Source organism: Gossypium hirsutum, chromosome A07 (genome assembly GCF_007990345.1).
Source record: "Gossypium hirsutum isolate 1008001.06 chromosome A07, Gossypium_hirsutum_v2.1, whole genome shotgun sequence".
Taxonomy (NCBI): Eukaryota; Viridiplantae; Streptophyta; class Magnoliopsida; order Malvales; family Malvaceae; genus Gossypium; species Gossypium hirsutum.
In genome coordinates, this window is record NC_053430.1 from 23,263,513 (window position 1) to 23,278,818 (window position 15,306).

At 33.5% G+C, this 15,306-nt stretch overlaps 1 protein-coding gene across 1 annotated transcript; it reads left to right on the top strand.

The window, feature by feature from the left end:
* The first annotated feature begins 9,402 nt into the window (after positions 1 to 9,402).
* Positions 9,403 to 14,524, top strand: LOC107953232 (vacuolar protein sorting-associated protein 26B). Its single transcript, XM_016888472.2, has 12 exons — positions 9,403 to 9,639; positions 9,779 to 9,829; positions 9,929 to 10,003; positions 10,486 to 10,560; positions 10,694 to 10,766; positions 11,083 to 11,127; positions 11,349 to 11,460; positions 11,824 to 11,890; positions 12,337 to 12,381; positions 12,824 to 12,879; positions 12,990 to 13,165; positions 14,195 to 14,524. Exons 2-12 carry the CDS (start codon positions 9,827 to 9,829, stop codon positions 14,371 to 14,373), a joined length of 906 nt encoding a protein of 301 aa, XP_016743961.1. The 5' UTR covers positions 9,403 to 9,639; positions 9,779 to 9,826; the 3' UTR covers positions 14,374 to 14,524.
* The last annotated feature ends 782 nt before the right edge of the window (positions 14,525 to 15,306 follow it).

Genomic DNA, 15,306 nt, shown 5'->3' on the forward strand with positions numbered 1-15,306 from the left:
GCTATGCAAAGTATTAAGTAAATAAAATGTTCCATGATGGTTTTAGTCAAATGTTTTGGTATGAATTTCAATGTTAAACGTGGCCTTGATTTTTTAAGGTAAGTGCATGCTGTGTGTATATATATATGCATTAATAGCATGTTTGGTCATGTTATATGGCATTAAGTTGCATATACGATTGCTAGTTAAATTTAGTAATAAGATTTAAATTGGTTTTTATCATATGCATGTGCTAAAGTTGTTTAATGTGTCCGAAAATGGTTATGATAAAATAATGTAATGTACTTAAGCTCGATGAATCATGTCGAAATTTTTGGTACGTTAGTTGTTTACAAACCGTAAGTACGATTTACTGTAAAGCTTTACTCTAGTATGCTTAGTCACCCTCACTTGTACATGCATATATTCGAATGGATTGTTTTAGGTTAATATTCCATTAACGTATCTGTTAAATTGTTATATGTTTTATTTATAAATATATAATTTGTTTTAATATATGCTGAATTATTATTTAAACATATTATTATATGAACGATATAAATCTTTATGATTCAACATTGATAATGTCATGAGCACTGATGTGTTTTTAAATAAAAAAAATGCAATGCATATTAGTATGAACTGAGATATGATCGGTAATGTCTCGTAGCCTAATCCAATGATGGATACGGGCTAGGAGTGTTACATTTTATTAGTGTCAGAGCTACGGTTTAGTCGGTTCTAGGACTAACATAGCGCGTGTGAATCTAGCTATACATGTCATATTATATACTGCGATAGTGTGTTGACTTCTGGCATTTGAAAATGTGTTTTCATATAGTAAATGGATCCCGACAGAACTGTAGCTGATGATGTCGAGAGTGTAGTGCCTACTCCCACACAAGGGAAAGGGTCGGTTGATTCTCGATCGACTTCGAGTAATCAAGAGAGTGAGGCTAAACAAGCCTTTTATCAAATGATGAATGACTGGTTTACTCAATATATCCAGACTAACCGGGCTGCACAACAATCTCCACCCCCTGTCTAATCCATCTTCGATGCCTGTTATACCTCAAGTAAGTGATCCACTGAGATTATATAAGTCACCTGTCAATAAAATTAGAAAACATGGGGCTGAAGAGTTTAAGGCTACTGATGATGATGATGCTGAACGGGCTAAATTTTGTCTTGATAATACTATCTGAGTGTTTGATGAGCTGTCTTATACCCCGAATGAATGTTTGAAGTGTGCCATATCTTTGCTTCAAGACACAGCATATCACTGGTGGAATACCCTAGTATCAGTGGTTCCGAGAGAACGGATGACCTGGGAATTCTTTCAGACTGAGTTCCGTAAGAAATATATCAGCCAGAGATTTATTGATCAGAAGCGTAAAGAATTTCTAGAGCTAAAACAGGGTCGAATGACCGTGACAGAGTATGAGCGGAAATTTGTGAGACTCAGTCGGTATGCCCGAGAGTGTGTTTCGACTGAAGCTATAATGTGTAAAAGATTTGAAGATGGGCTGAATGAAGATATTAAACTGTTATTTGGCATACTTGAGATAAAAGAGTTTGTGGTACTTGTTGAGCGAGCCTAAAAAGTTGAAGAGCTCGGGAAAGAGAAAAGAAAAGCTGATTTTGAAGCTAGAGACTCGTGTAAGAGATCATTCAGTAAGTCAATCCAGTCGGCATCAAAGAAGTTCCGAGATGATTTCAGTAGTTCAAAAGCCACTTTGAGTTATTCTCGTCGAGATCAAAATAGACCACATGTGAGCTCGAAAGCTACCTCAGTAGCCACTATGGGTAATGTCAGATCAAATCAACCTGAATGTAAGCATTACAGAAAACGACACCCCGGCAGTTTCAGATTACATGATTGGGCCTATTTTAAATATGGATTGATGGATCATTATATTCGTGAATGCCCAATGTTAGTTGAAGAAAATCTAGTACAAAATACGAGATCGGGTAATACAGCAGCTCGAGGTAGACCACCCAGAAATGCGGGTAATGCGAGTGGCAGTCAGAGAAGGACTAAAGATACAATAGTCAGATCTGAGGCTCGTGCACCTACCAGAGCCTATGCTTTTCGTGCACAAAAGGAGGCTTCATCCCCAGATGTCATTATTGGTACATTCACTCTTTATGATACTAATGTAGTTGCATTGATTGATTCTGGTTCTACTCATTCTTATGTGTGTGAGACATTAGTAATCAGTAAGACTTTACCTGTTGAGTCTACTGAGTTTGTGATTAAAATGTCAAACCCCTTGGACCGATATGTTATGGTTGATAGAGTGTGTAAGAATTGTCCCTTGATGGTTCGAGATTCATGTTTTCCGGCTGATTTGATGTTGCTGGCATTTGATGAGTTCGACATAATTCTGGGTATGGATTGGTTGACTTTACATTATGCTATTGTGAACTGCAAGAGAAAGACCATTGATCTATGGAGCCAGAATGATGAGGTTATTCAGATTGAATCTAATGAATTGAATGGTTTACCAACAGTGATTTCTTCGATGCTAGCTCAGAAATATGTGAGAAAAGGTTGTGAAGATTATTTTGCCTATGTGCTTGACAGTAAAGTGGCTGAAAGAAACATTAAATCAGTGCCAATTGTATGTGAGTATCCAGATGTGTTTCCTGAAGAATTATCGGGCTTTCCACCTATTTGGAAGGTAGAATTTGGTATTGAGTTTATGCCTGGGATGACTCCAATATCCTTAGCTCCGTACAAAATGGTTCCTATAGAATTAAAAGAATTGAAAGCTCAGTTGCAAAAGTTGACAAATAGAGGTTTCGCACGACCGAGTTTCTCTCTGTGGGGGCCATCTGTGTTGTTTGTGAAAAAGCAAGACGGAACTATGAGAATGTGTATCGACTATAGACAGCTTAATAAGGTGACTATAAAGAATAAGTATCTGTTACCACGGATTGACGATCTGTTTGACCAACTGAAAGGGACTATAGTGTTTTCAAAGATAGATTTGAGATTAAGCTACTATCAGTTGCGAGTTAAAGACTCTGATATACCAAAGATTGCTTTTCAAACGAGGTATGGACACTATAAAATTTTGGTTATACCTTTTGGACTTACTAATGCACCTGCTGTTTTCATTGATTTGATGAATCGAATCTTCAGACCGTATCTGGATCGGTTTGTAGTCGTGTTTATAGATGACATTTTGATCTACTCTCGTGATGAAACTGAACATGCTGAACATTTAAGACTTGTATTACAGACTTTGTGAGATAAACAGTTGTATGTAAAGTTTAGTAAATGTGAGTTCTGGTTAAGTGTAGTCAGTTTTCTGGGCTATATAGTATCAGCATCAGGTATTCGGGTTGATCCGAGCAAAATTTCAGCTATACTTAATTGGAAACCTCCGAGGAATGTTTCTGAGGTCCGAAGTTTTCTAGGACTTGCTGGTTACTATAGACAGTTTGTGAAAGGTTTCTCTATGATTGCAGCTCCGATGACGAAGCTATTAGAGAAAGATGTTAAGTTTGAATGGTCAGAAAAGTGCTAGAAAATTTTTGATGAGTTGAAAGCCCTTTTGATCGAAGCTTCAATATTAGTTCAGCCAGAATCGGGTAAAGAATTTGTTATCTATAGTGACACATATTTTAATGGTTTATGTTGTGTTTTGATGCAGGAAGCCAAAGTTATAGCTTACGCCTCACGACAGTTGAAGCCATATGAAAAGAACTATCCTACACACGATTTAGAATTGGCAGCTATTGTGTTTGCATTGAAGATATGGCGCCACTATCTGTTCGGTGAGAAATGTCATGTTTATTCTGATCACAAAATCCTAAAATATTTGATGGCTCAGAAAGATCTGAATTTGAGACAAAGTCGATGGTTAGAATTTCTGAAAGACTACGAGCTTGTAATTGACTATCACCCAGGAAAAACTAATATTATGGCTGATGCTCTAAGCCGAAAATCACTGTTTACTTTACGTGCAATGAATGCGCATATGGCTATGTCTAATGCTGGTTCGATAATAGCTAAATTGAAAGCAAAACCGCTATTTTTTCAACAAATTTATAATGCCCAGGAGGTTGATAATAAATTGTTAGCAAAACGAGCTCAGTGTGAGGCAGATGCTGAATCAGAATTCAGAGTTGATGCTGAGGGTTGTTTGAGGTTCAGAAATTAGATATGTGTCTCGAGAAATTCAGACTTGATTCAAATAACTTTAGAGGAAGCTCATAGCATTCGGTTATCTGTTCACCCAGGCAGTACAAAGATGTATAATGATCTGAAACAACTTTACTAGTGGCATGGTATGAAACAAGGTATTTCTGACTTTATTGCAAGATGTTTAGTCTTTCAACAAGTAAAAGCTGAACATCAGGTACCTTTAGGATTACTTCAACCGATTATGATACCTGAGTGGAAGTGGGATAGAGTTACGATGGATTTTGTATCTGGTTTACCGTTGACACAGAGCAAGAAAGATGCAATCTGGATTGTTATGGATAGATTGACTAAATCGGCTCACTTTGTTCCGATACGTACAGACTACTCGCTTGATAAACTGGTTGAATTATATATTTCCCAGATTGTGAGATTACATGGTATGCCTATTTCTATTGTTTTGGATAGAGATCCGAGGTTTACATCGCGGTTTTGGAAGAAACTGTAAGATGCACTAGATACGAAATTACATTTCAGCACTGCTTTTCATCCGTAAACAGATGGTCAATCTGAACGAATCATTCAGATACTTGAGGATATGTTGAGATGTTGTATACTCAAGCTCGAAGGTACGTGGGAACGATACCTACCTCTAATTGAATTTACGTATAATAATAGCTTTCAATTGAGTATCAAAATGGCACCTTATGAAGCTTTGTATGGTCATGAATGTCGTACACCATTGTACTGGACTGAGCTCAGTGAAAATAAGATACACAGGGTCGATTTGATCAGAGAAACTAAACAAAAAGTAAAAGTGATATGTGAAAGTCTGAAAGCGGCATCGGATCATCAGAAATCATATGTGGTCTTGAACCGAAAGGATATAGAGTTCCAGATCGGAGATAAAGTTTTCTTGAAAGTCTCACCGTGGAAGAAAATACTCAAATTCGATCGTAAAGGCAAATTGAGTCCGAGATTTATTGGGCCGTATGAGATTATAGAGTATATCGGGCCAGTTGCTTACAGACTATTGTTTCCACCTGAGTTAAAAAAGATCCGCAATATATTTCATGTTTCGATGCTTCGTAGATATCGATCTGATCCTTTACATGTGATTAGTCCATCTGAGATTGAGATTAAATCTAATATGACGTATGAGGAAGAACTGATTCGTATTCTGTCTCACGAGATTAAAGAGTTACAAAATAAGAAAATTCTGTTGGTTAAAGTACTGTGGCATAAACACGGAGTTGAGGAAGCAACGTGAGAGCTAGAGTATGCAATGAGAGAAGGCTATCCGAACCTATTCACTAGTAAGATTTTCGGGGACGAAAATCCCTAATGAGGGAGAGTTGTAACAGCCCGATTTAGACCCTAATCGGAATGGTGGTTTTGGGACCACGAATCCGAGTCAAAAAAATATTTTAAAATTATTTTCTGTATTTATTTTATGTGAAATTATATTTGTGAATTTTTCGTTATTTAATTTTATTGTTTGAGTGTCCGATTAAATAAAAGGACTTAATCGCGTAAAATGAAAATTTAGGGGTTATTTCTAAAAGGGGTTGAATTGTTAGTGGCTTTCTAAATTAAAGCCTTAAAGTGGTAATTAAGCCATTATTAATATATGTGGACGGTATTAGGCTTATTATATAAAGTTTTCATAATAATTCATTAAGGTTAAATTGGTAAATTAAACTTTAAGTTATAATATGTTATAATATATATATATAATAAAACTTAAAACAAAGTTAATATATGTGTTATTATCATTTTTCTTGCCGAAACCAAATAAAAGAAAAAAAGAAACTTGGGTTCGGTTACTTTCCAAGCTCAATCAAGGTAAGAGTTCAGCTCGATTTTTTATAATTTTTATGTTTTTGAGATCGTTGCTTCGAATACTACAAAACCCATGCTTGAATTTTTTATTTTGGTGAATATTTTGAGTTATGCCACTGTTGAGAGCTTGTGATTTTTGTTGTTTGATGATGAAATATGAAAGATATGTTTTAGATTAACATATTTTGTATTGGAGTTTTTGATGATTTTGGGTAATTAGGACTAAATTGCAAAAATAATAATTTGAGAGACTAAAATGTGAAATAAATGAATTATATGGGCTTGTATGGATATGGGTAATATTAGGCCTAGCTTGGGTATAGAGAAATTTTGTGTATTTTGTGTTTTGTACAATAGGCCTAGCTTGGGTATAGAGAAATTGTGTTTTGTGTTTATTTATGTCTATTTGGCTTTGGAGGTTGGTTAATATTATGCTAAAGTGAATGTGTGGGTATTTGGCCAAGTGGATAAATTGTTTATAAATGTCTTAATTATCTCATTTGTAAGTTTGAGGTCAAATGCGATAAGGTTAATATGATTCGGTTATTTATAATATGTTGAAAATATTATTGAATGTTTATTTGCTTATGACTTACTAAGCCTCAAAAAGCTTACTCTGTGTTTTATGTGTGTTTTTGTTTTATCGATTTTGAATTCAAGTTACAAGCTCGGGGATTGTCAGCAAAGTCTATCACACTATCTACAGCTTGGGTATTTAAATAATCAAACTTGAATTATGGAATGTATAGGCTGGAATTTGTTTTGAAACGATAAACTTTGGTTTTGTATAAAGGCCATGCGAAAATGGCTTATTTCTATGCTAAATTCGGTTATGCTTGATTGTGTTTGAATTCATTTTGGTTATAGTGTTAAGTGCTATGATGAAATGATGTTTGTGATAGGTGAATTATGATTTAGGAATGGTAGATAATATATACTTGAAGTTGGTTAATGACTAGGACTTGGTATGAATGAACCGAACACCAGTAAGTACACTAGTAAGTTGGTTGGTTTAGGATGTGTTTTATACTAAGATAAGGTGTATGTGAAATTGCTTATTATGCTTAGACTTTGTTTGATATTTTCTTAGTTATAATGCTTAATGAGTTTAGCCTTGGTAATTTTGTGATGGAAATTTTGGATGTGAATGCAGTTGTAAGTAATAAGATTCGGCTATGCAAAGTATTAAGTAAATAAAATGTTCCATGATGGTTTTAGTCAAATGTTTTGGTATGAATTTCAATGTTAAACGTGGCCTTGATTTTTTAAGGTAAGTGCATGCTACGTGTATATATATATATATATATATATATATATATGCATTAATAGCATGTTTGGTCATGTTATATGGCATTAAGTTGCATATGGGATTGCTAGTTAAATTTAGTAATAAGATTTAAATTGGTTTTTTATCATATGCATGTGCTAAAGTTGTTTAATGTGTCCGAAAATGGTTATGATAAAATAATGTAATGTACTTAAGCTCGATGAATCATGTCGAAATTTTTGGTACGTTAGTTGTTTACTAAACCGTAAGTACGGTTTACTGTAAAGCTTTACTCGAGTATTCTTAGTCACCCTCACTTGTACATGCATATATTCGAATGGATTGTTTTAGGTTAATATTCCATTAACGTATCTGTTAAATTGTTATATGTTTTATTTATAAATATATAATTTGTTTTAATATATGCTGAATTATGATTTAAACATATTATTATATGAATGATATAAATCTTTATGATTCAACATTGATAATGTCATGAGCACTGATGTATTTTTAAATAAAAAAAATGCAATGCATATTAGTATGAGCTGAGATATGATCGGTAATGTCTCGTAGCCTAATCTGGCAATGGATACGAGCTAAGAGTGTTACAATTTTTCTACCTGTTTCGTTTGACTTTCTCTGTTTCTATTCTTTTTTTTTTCGTTATTTATTTCATTTACTTACTTATTTTATGTATATATTTACTTAAATATTAAGTAATATATATTTTATTAATATATACAAATGTATATTATTTTTAAACATGTAATTACTATTACCATCCACTTGTTGGAATAAGGCTTAATTGTTTCTTTAGTCCTTTTAATTTTTTTAATTTATAATTCAATTTTTACCATTTATGCAATTTAGTCTTTTTACCTAATTACTCCTAATTTAAGCAAATTCACCTAACCAAAACCTAATTAACTACACAACTAGCTTCATAAATATTTTTAATAAATATTGAAGAATCCGATTTACAGTAATGGAGTCTCGGAAATGCACTTTCTAACATCCGTGACTATCAGGTTATTACATAAGTTGCCAATTTTTTTAATAGAGAGGACAAAATACAATCCAACTATTAGTACATGAGACTCCATGATACTTTTACCATGCATTGTGAGAGTGAAATGCATGAATTATTATAGCTTACAAGTTCTAAATGATCTCTTGTTTTGGTTACTTGCAACTATAAAGGCGTTGGAGCATTTGAATTTCAGTTTTCTTGATGGAAAGCCTATCCAAATTATGTATTCGGATCGTGACCCTAGTGTTTAGAAAATCAGAGACTACAATATATTTATGGAGGTGATAAAAATTCGACGATGGTATGCCATTAAACGATAAGCAAGTCTAGATCAACCCTTTTATTTGCAAACAGGAAAGAATCTCTTTTCTTAGGAAGACGAAATTCAACAATGTTTATGTAAGGAACCTCTTAGCATCGATGAATGACGAATATTTGAAGAATACTCTTGGCGATTTCTATACGATAAGTAGTATTGTGGTGATGAGGGGATCTGATGGAAAATCCAAGAGCAAATTTGTATGTTAAGAATTTGGATGATAGCATATCCGATGGAAAGCTTAAGGAGTTATTCTCAATATGGTACCATAATGTCGTGCAATATCGTTTATCGTACTTTCTACAATGGTTAAGTTCGATCGGTTCCAGTAATCATTTGGCTAAAGCGTATGAATGTAACGGGTAATATGAGACCTTAGTGAAATGAGTAAATGATCGATGTTTGTTGCGTTTTCGATTCCAAAGGAAGCATCTCAAGCTATAAGTTGATTAAAATTGTCTCTAGTCGAGCCCAAGTAACTTAGGCTAATAGTTTCTCTTGTTATGACAACAACAATTCTATCAATACAACAGAAGGTTTGTCTGGCGGCTCAAATTTTATAACATCTTTGATATACATGTTTGTATTCTACCATACGAATTTATCCTATAGTCTCTACCATAAATTATGTTTGAGTATCAAGATTTAGGAAGTGTAAATTATGTGGAAGATATTGAGAATTTAAGACAATTTTGAGCGGCAAGAAAAGATGAAAAAATGAGTATTTATAAACCCAAAGTGAAGTCGACTTCCGGTATATTAAACTGGATGGGCTGAACCAACAGCTAAATAAATACAAACTCGACACCGAGAGTTAAGGTTGTCTTCCAAAAAAAAAAAAAAAAGAGAAACTTTTCCCACGTCTGTATTTCAATAAAGTATCAAATTTATGGTAGACACTTAGATCGCCCCCATTTATAGTTCTCTCAAGCTTTTAATGGTGAAATAAACCAAGATCTGAAGGAGACTGGCTGGTTGAATTTTATTACCCACTAATCTGCTCTCAACTCAACAGTCAACTCTTCCTCTCAGAACGCTAATCAAAGGTAACTTTTCCTGTTTCGTCGTTGCTTCTTTGATCTGATTCCCTTACTAATGCTTTCCCAGCAAAAGTAAGAACATTTCAATTTGATTTTACTCCATTTTCCTACTAGTTTCTAACATTAGCTTCGTCACTTCTTTTAGGTTCTTCATGCTCCAAAAAGTCTTGGTTTGGAATTTCACCAAAGCATCATGGTATTAATTTCCCAGGAAATTGCTTCTTTGTCTTCACCTTTACTTTCTCTGAAGAATCTCTATTTATGAAGAACTTGTTTATATATATTTTTCTTGCAGAATTACCTAGTTGGAGCTTTCAAGCTGCCGTGTAATATTTTCATTTCATTTGCAGATGGAAGAATCCGTAAGCAGGTTATATATTGCTTCTAATTGCTATTTTTTTGGCTATCTAATGGCAAACTCTGAACATTTTAGGTTAATATGCATTTAGGTACTAAGTGAATCGTATGATTATACTTTTGTGTACAACAATTAAATTAGAATCAATGCTTTGTTCTGCTCGACTTGTCATTTTAGTCAGCTATGGTTTCGATTTATACTATTTAAAGCAGCTAAATTATGAAGCTGAAATTTGAGTAATTATTGGTTACAAATTTGTTTTATTGTTTGTTTAGCATGCAAAAATTTTAAATATATAGTATGTTTTTTGTTGCTTTTGGGCTCATTTAGGTCTCTTCCATCATGTTTTTCTTTTTCCTAATGCGATTGCAGTGAACTTTGGTCAACAATTGGGATCTTGAGTTTTGTCTGAGATGTTTTACTTTTTATCTATGGCTGTTTGTTTGGCATTTTATAATCAAGTATACTCTTCTCACATCAGTATTACTATTTAGGTTCCACTAAAGAAGGAAAATGGGAAAACAGTTATGGTTGCTCTCTTCCAGAGCCAAGAAAGTATTGTAGGAGAGGTAGTGTTTTAACGTTGCCATTTTGTTAGTTATGATTATCTGCTTATTCTATCCAAACCTTTTTTTTCCCTTTTATATTATTTGCATGCAAAAACTGTATGAGCTATTTGACTTCTTAATACTGATACCTCAGGTTGTTATAGAACCAGTACATAGGAAGAAGGTCGAACATAATGGAGTAAAAATTGTGCTCCTTGGTCAGATAGGTTTGCTCTATATCCTCATGTCTTTCATTTTCATCTTAGGTCTGCATTTGACTATTCACTGAGTATATGTATCTAGCTATTATTACATGGCTTTTTTAATCTTTAAAAGTTGCATGCAATTTAGCCTGATTCAATCTATACCTCCTTGTAGCTAAGTTATTCTCTTTGTCATAGTTGAGTCTGTTCTTAACTTTAAATTGTTCTGATGGTTCTTGATTTGCCAGAGCTTGTCAGTTATGTTGGAAAGGATGATCTACGAATGCAGTATGATGTCACCATACTTGGCCCATGACATTCTTTTTTTTCTTATTTGCAGAATTATATTTTGATAGAGGCAACTTCTATGATTTTACCTCCCTTGGTGAGTGTATTTAACCATTAAAGAAAAGGCTTAAAAAGTCTTCAATGTAATCAGCAGTCTTATGCATCCTTAAAAGTTTTATATTCATTTTCCATGTGATCCTTTCCCCTTCTTCCCTCTCTCCCTCTTCCTTGTCTGGTTTGGGGTCACATTGCATGGAAGTGGATTATTGTGGTAAGTTGCTTCTAAGTTTCCCCTAATTTTCACTCTTTTCTCTGCAGTGCGCGAACTAGATATTCCTGGTGAATTGTACGAAAGAAAAACATATCCATTTGAATTTTCTACGGTGGAGATGCTATATGAGTCTTATAATGGAGTCAATGTTAGGCTTAGGTAGGCTATAATTTCTTTTCTTAGTTGATTTTTATTATAATTTTTTATGCATCAAGAAATTATTCTCTTTGTGAGCAATACCTTCTTTTAAATGTTACTGTGCTTGTTTTATTACCCCTATAATGCTGGAGTGTGAAGCACTTAATTATACATTCAGTTGTTTTAGCTTCTGTTGATGGTTGTTTCTGGTTCCAATAGTGCTTAGTTCTTTGTTGATTCAATTCATTGCTCATAAATCATGATACTCATTTGGTTGAAAGATTATCTCCATTCAGTGACAGAATATGCACAATGAGACGGTGATGAAGGATTCATTAAATTAGGATATGAATGAAACTGATCTATCTAATTGCAAACTTGTAGGTATATACTGAAAGTGACAATCAGTAGAGACTATGTCAGCAACATTGTGGAGTACCAAGAATTTGTGGTAATATGTTTTGTATAAGCACTACATTATTTTCATAACATCATTGTCTGTCCTCCTCCTTTTAAATTTTGAGTATTAACATCAGATTTGACACAGATTATGTGAGAGTGATTTCACGTTTTTTATTTTTTTTAATTCAACTGCCCTAGAAGTTTAGGAACTTTCAGTGCCTGGCATTCTATATCTACGGATAGAACAAGGAAACTGATTGTATTGGTTTGATAGGCTGTTATAGATGAGCTATACATACAGTTTTTAAATAGTAAACAGGCTGATGGGAAGTTATCTTGCCATGTTTATGGAAATGCAATTACCATTATGTTCTGTTAGAAGTAATATGTCTGGACAGATGGTGCTTCATTGTGATTTACACTTGGTACGCTTCATACTATCATACAAGTGCTTCCATTATTTATTTATTTATTTGTGAAAATTCTCTGCATCAGGTTCACAACTATACTCCACCTCCATCAATCAATAACAGTATCAAGGTATGGAAATTTCATTATATGTTCTGTTGCTTATTTGTTTCATCTAACTGATGAGATGTATATTAAAAAATTTCTTTCCTTTGAAACATTCGCATGCTTGATATCAAAAGTGGCTTTTGCTTCTCTTAGTGCTCCAATACAATTACATGTATTCTCTTTTTGAACACGTGTCTTAAGCGGAACTTGGGTCATTCTTATACAGTCCTTCTCCAGGAGATGATCCAGTTAGTTCCTTTACAAATTATATTATGCTTTTCTCCCATTTCTGTCTTCCTGGTATTCCCCAACTTTGGTTTTTGTAAGAGTTTGGGAACAAATTTAGAACTTTCACCTTTTAACTTGGTATTGATGGTTGATATGATTTATGTAGCTACTTCATACCAATTTTGATGTTTTGGAATTTCATAGTGACATGATTTGTTTGTTTTTATGGTTCATCTAGATGGAAGTCGGGATTGAGGATTGTCTACATATTGAATTTGAGTACAGTAAAAGCAAGTAAGTCAGTTAAAGAGCAGTTCTCACAGGAGTCAGCATGAAATCCGTTCAACTTATTTCACACCATGTTGGAAGGATACTGATGTGTTTATATTGGATTTCTAAACCAGGTATCATTTGAAGGATGTCATTATCGGCAAAATTTATTTTCTTCTTGTTAGAATTAAGTTAAAAAATATGGAGCTTGAGATCAGGCGTCGAGAGTCCACTGGATCAGGCCCTAATACACATGTTGAGACAGAGACCTTTGCAAAATTTGAGTTGATGGATGGTGCTTCTGTAAGAGGTACCCTTGGAAACTTCTTATTTCTCACCATAATTTCACCTTTTATACTTTTAATGTCACAATTTTAGAATTCTATGCAAACACCTGAGATATTCCGTGCCACACAGAACACTTATAAAACCATACTTTTAAAGAGTGCCTTCTGTTTGTTTGCCTCAATGATCGATTGGTTGTAACAATTTACTTTCTAAAACCATCTCCATGCTAGGGTGGTTTAAAGACCTGTCAGCCAGCGGATTACCTGTCTAGCCTTGTGAGCTTGGCCTGAATTTGGTCGGGCCTAAACAAAGATTCTTGTAATCCTGGCTCTCTTGGATTACTTTTCATATTAATAAAAAATGTTTTTATTTAAATTTAATTTTTAAAAATACATAAATATTGATATAAAAATAATATTTCAAATAATGAAAAGGTTTTCAGGCTCGGCCTGACTTAAGCAAACTAAAGTAAGATTTTCTGGGGCCGGGCCTGGTCCGGCTCATGGTGATAGTGGTAATTATTGACTACTCGTCTAATAAGTTGGTAGGCAAGACTGCTACTGCTGTTGCAATATTATCATTTTAGATTAACGTTCAAGGTATTGACATTAACAAATATACTGATGTCTGGTGCTGCAAAACTACCAAGAAAATGTTACAGACTGAAATGAACATTCTGATGTGTATTTGAAATGAGAGAAAAGAAAAGGTTCTGCCTAATTATGAGTTCTATCTGGAATTGTTCTACTTATGCACCTTGGCGTTCGAAATATTACTATTAATTTTGCTTTTCTTTAATGTTTATGAAATAACATAATATGCTGTACTTGGCTTGATTGGATGCTTATTATCTATGTTGCTCTGACTCCTTATTTTTCTTGAAATATTCGTGTAGATCTTCCAACGATTCTCTAAATATATAAAAGTACTTAAACAAATTGAACATGCATTCACATTTGAGTCTGAGTAACGTAGTTTTGTTTTCTTAATAGAGTTATGGAGCATATTGAGGAAATTGTCTAACTCAAGCTATTACCAATGCTTCTTACAGGCGAATCCATTCCTATCAGACTCTTTTTAAGTCCATATGAACTGACACCGACATATCAGAACATCAACAATAAATTCAGTGTGAAATACTATTTGAATCTTGTTCTAGTGGACGAAGAAGATCGCCGGTACTTCAAACAGCAAGAAATCACTATGTACCGGCTTCTTGAAACTTCATAGTTTTGCTCCCAAGCTGGATGAGTTCCTTTCTGGTTGTCCAATTTGTCGGCCTCAGTCCTCTGCGATCGAGCTGATACTTTGGAGTTCATTTATTCATTAAAAAACCTATGGAATGACAAATGATTAGGAATCCAGGTTCCATCGTTGCCAATGACTTCCTTATTCAGTTGCTCAGAAATTTGGCTTTGCATATTGAGGTCTCTCTCTCTCTTATAAGTCTAAATTTTTTATTTTTGAACTTTTTTGAATTATTTATATATCTTTTACTGTTTTTAATCAATGTAATATAAATAATATTTTTTTTTTTTAAAAATAAGTTGATAGCCATGATTTTTTAAGGTTAATGGACAATGAGTAACTGATGATAATTTAAGTACCAAATTAAAGAAAAAAATTAAATACCAAAATGGAAAAATAAATATAATTGGGCAACCAAATTTGAGCATTAAGCCTTATCTAAGAGGACAAATAAGAATTAAATACATAAATGAAACAGTAAAAGAAATCGAATAATGGATTCCAACGCTCAATAACATTTGAACCAAAATCAAAATCATCTATAAGTCTGCTACCACAAGTGGCAAATCTATTATCTAAATCTAGAAATGATTAGAATTAGAGTTACATCAAATATAAAATATTTTATCCCTTTAGTATTTGAAACCTGAATATTTTAAAGATGCGGATGGAAAAGTGTAAAGATAAAAAGGAGGGAGTGAAAAAGAGGGAAAAAAAAAAGAGTGTGCTAGGTGTATAAAAATCAATTCTTCTAAATTGAAATGATAATACAAGCATGTTAGTTCAAATTTATGTATTTTTTTAAAAATTATACTTCTTTTCTTTTCATTTTTTAATTCTATCAAGAAATGGATGAAGAAAATAAATATCAATTTTTTTTTTTTTACTCTAGAGAAAAGTACCAAAAGGGTTGAA

Excerpts from the sequence above, each read along its gene's own strand:
- LOC107953232 (XM_016888472.2), top strand. Across the intron at positions 10,767-11,082 it reads TGTGCTCCTTGGTCAGATAG|AATTATATTTTGATAGAGGC; the intron begins GTTTGCTCTATA and ends TCTTATTTGCAG. Across the intron at positions 12,382-12,823 it reads CAATCAATAACAGTATCAAG|ATGGAAGTCGGGATTGAGGA; the intron begins GTATGGAAATTT and ends TGGTTCATCTAG.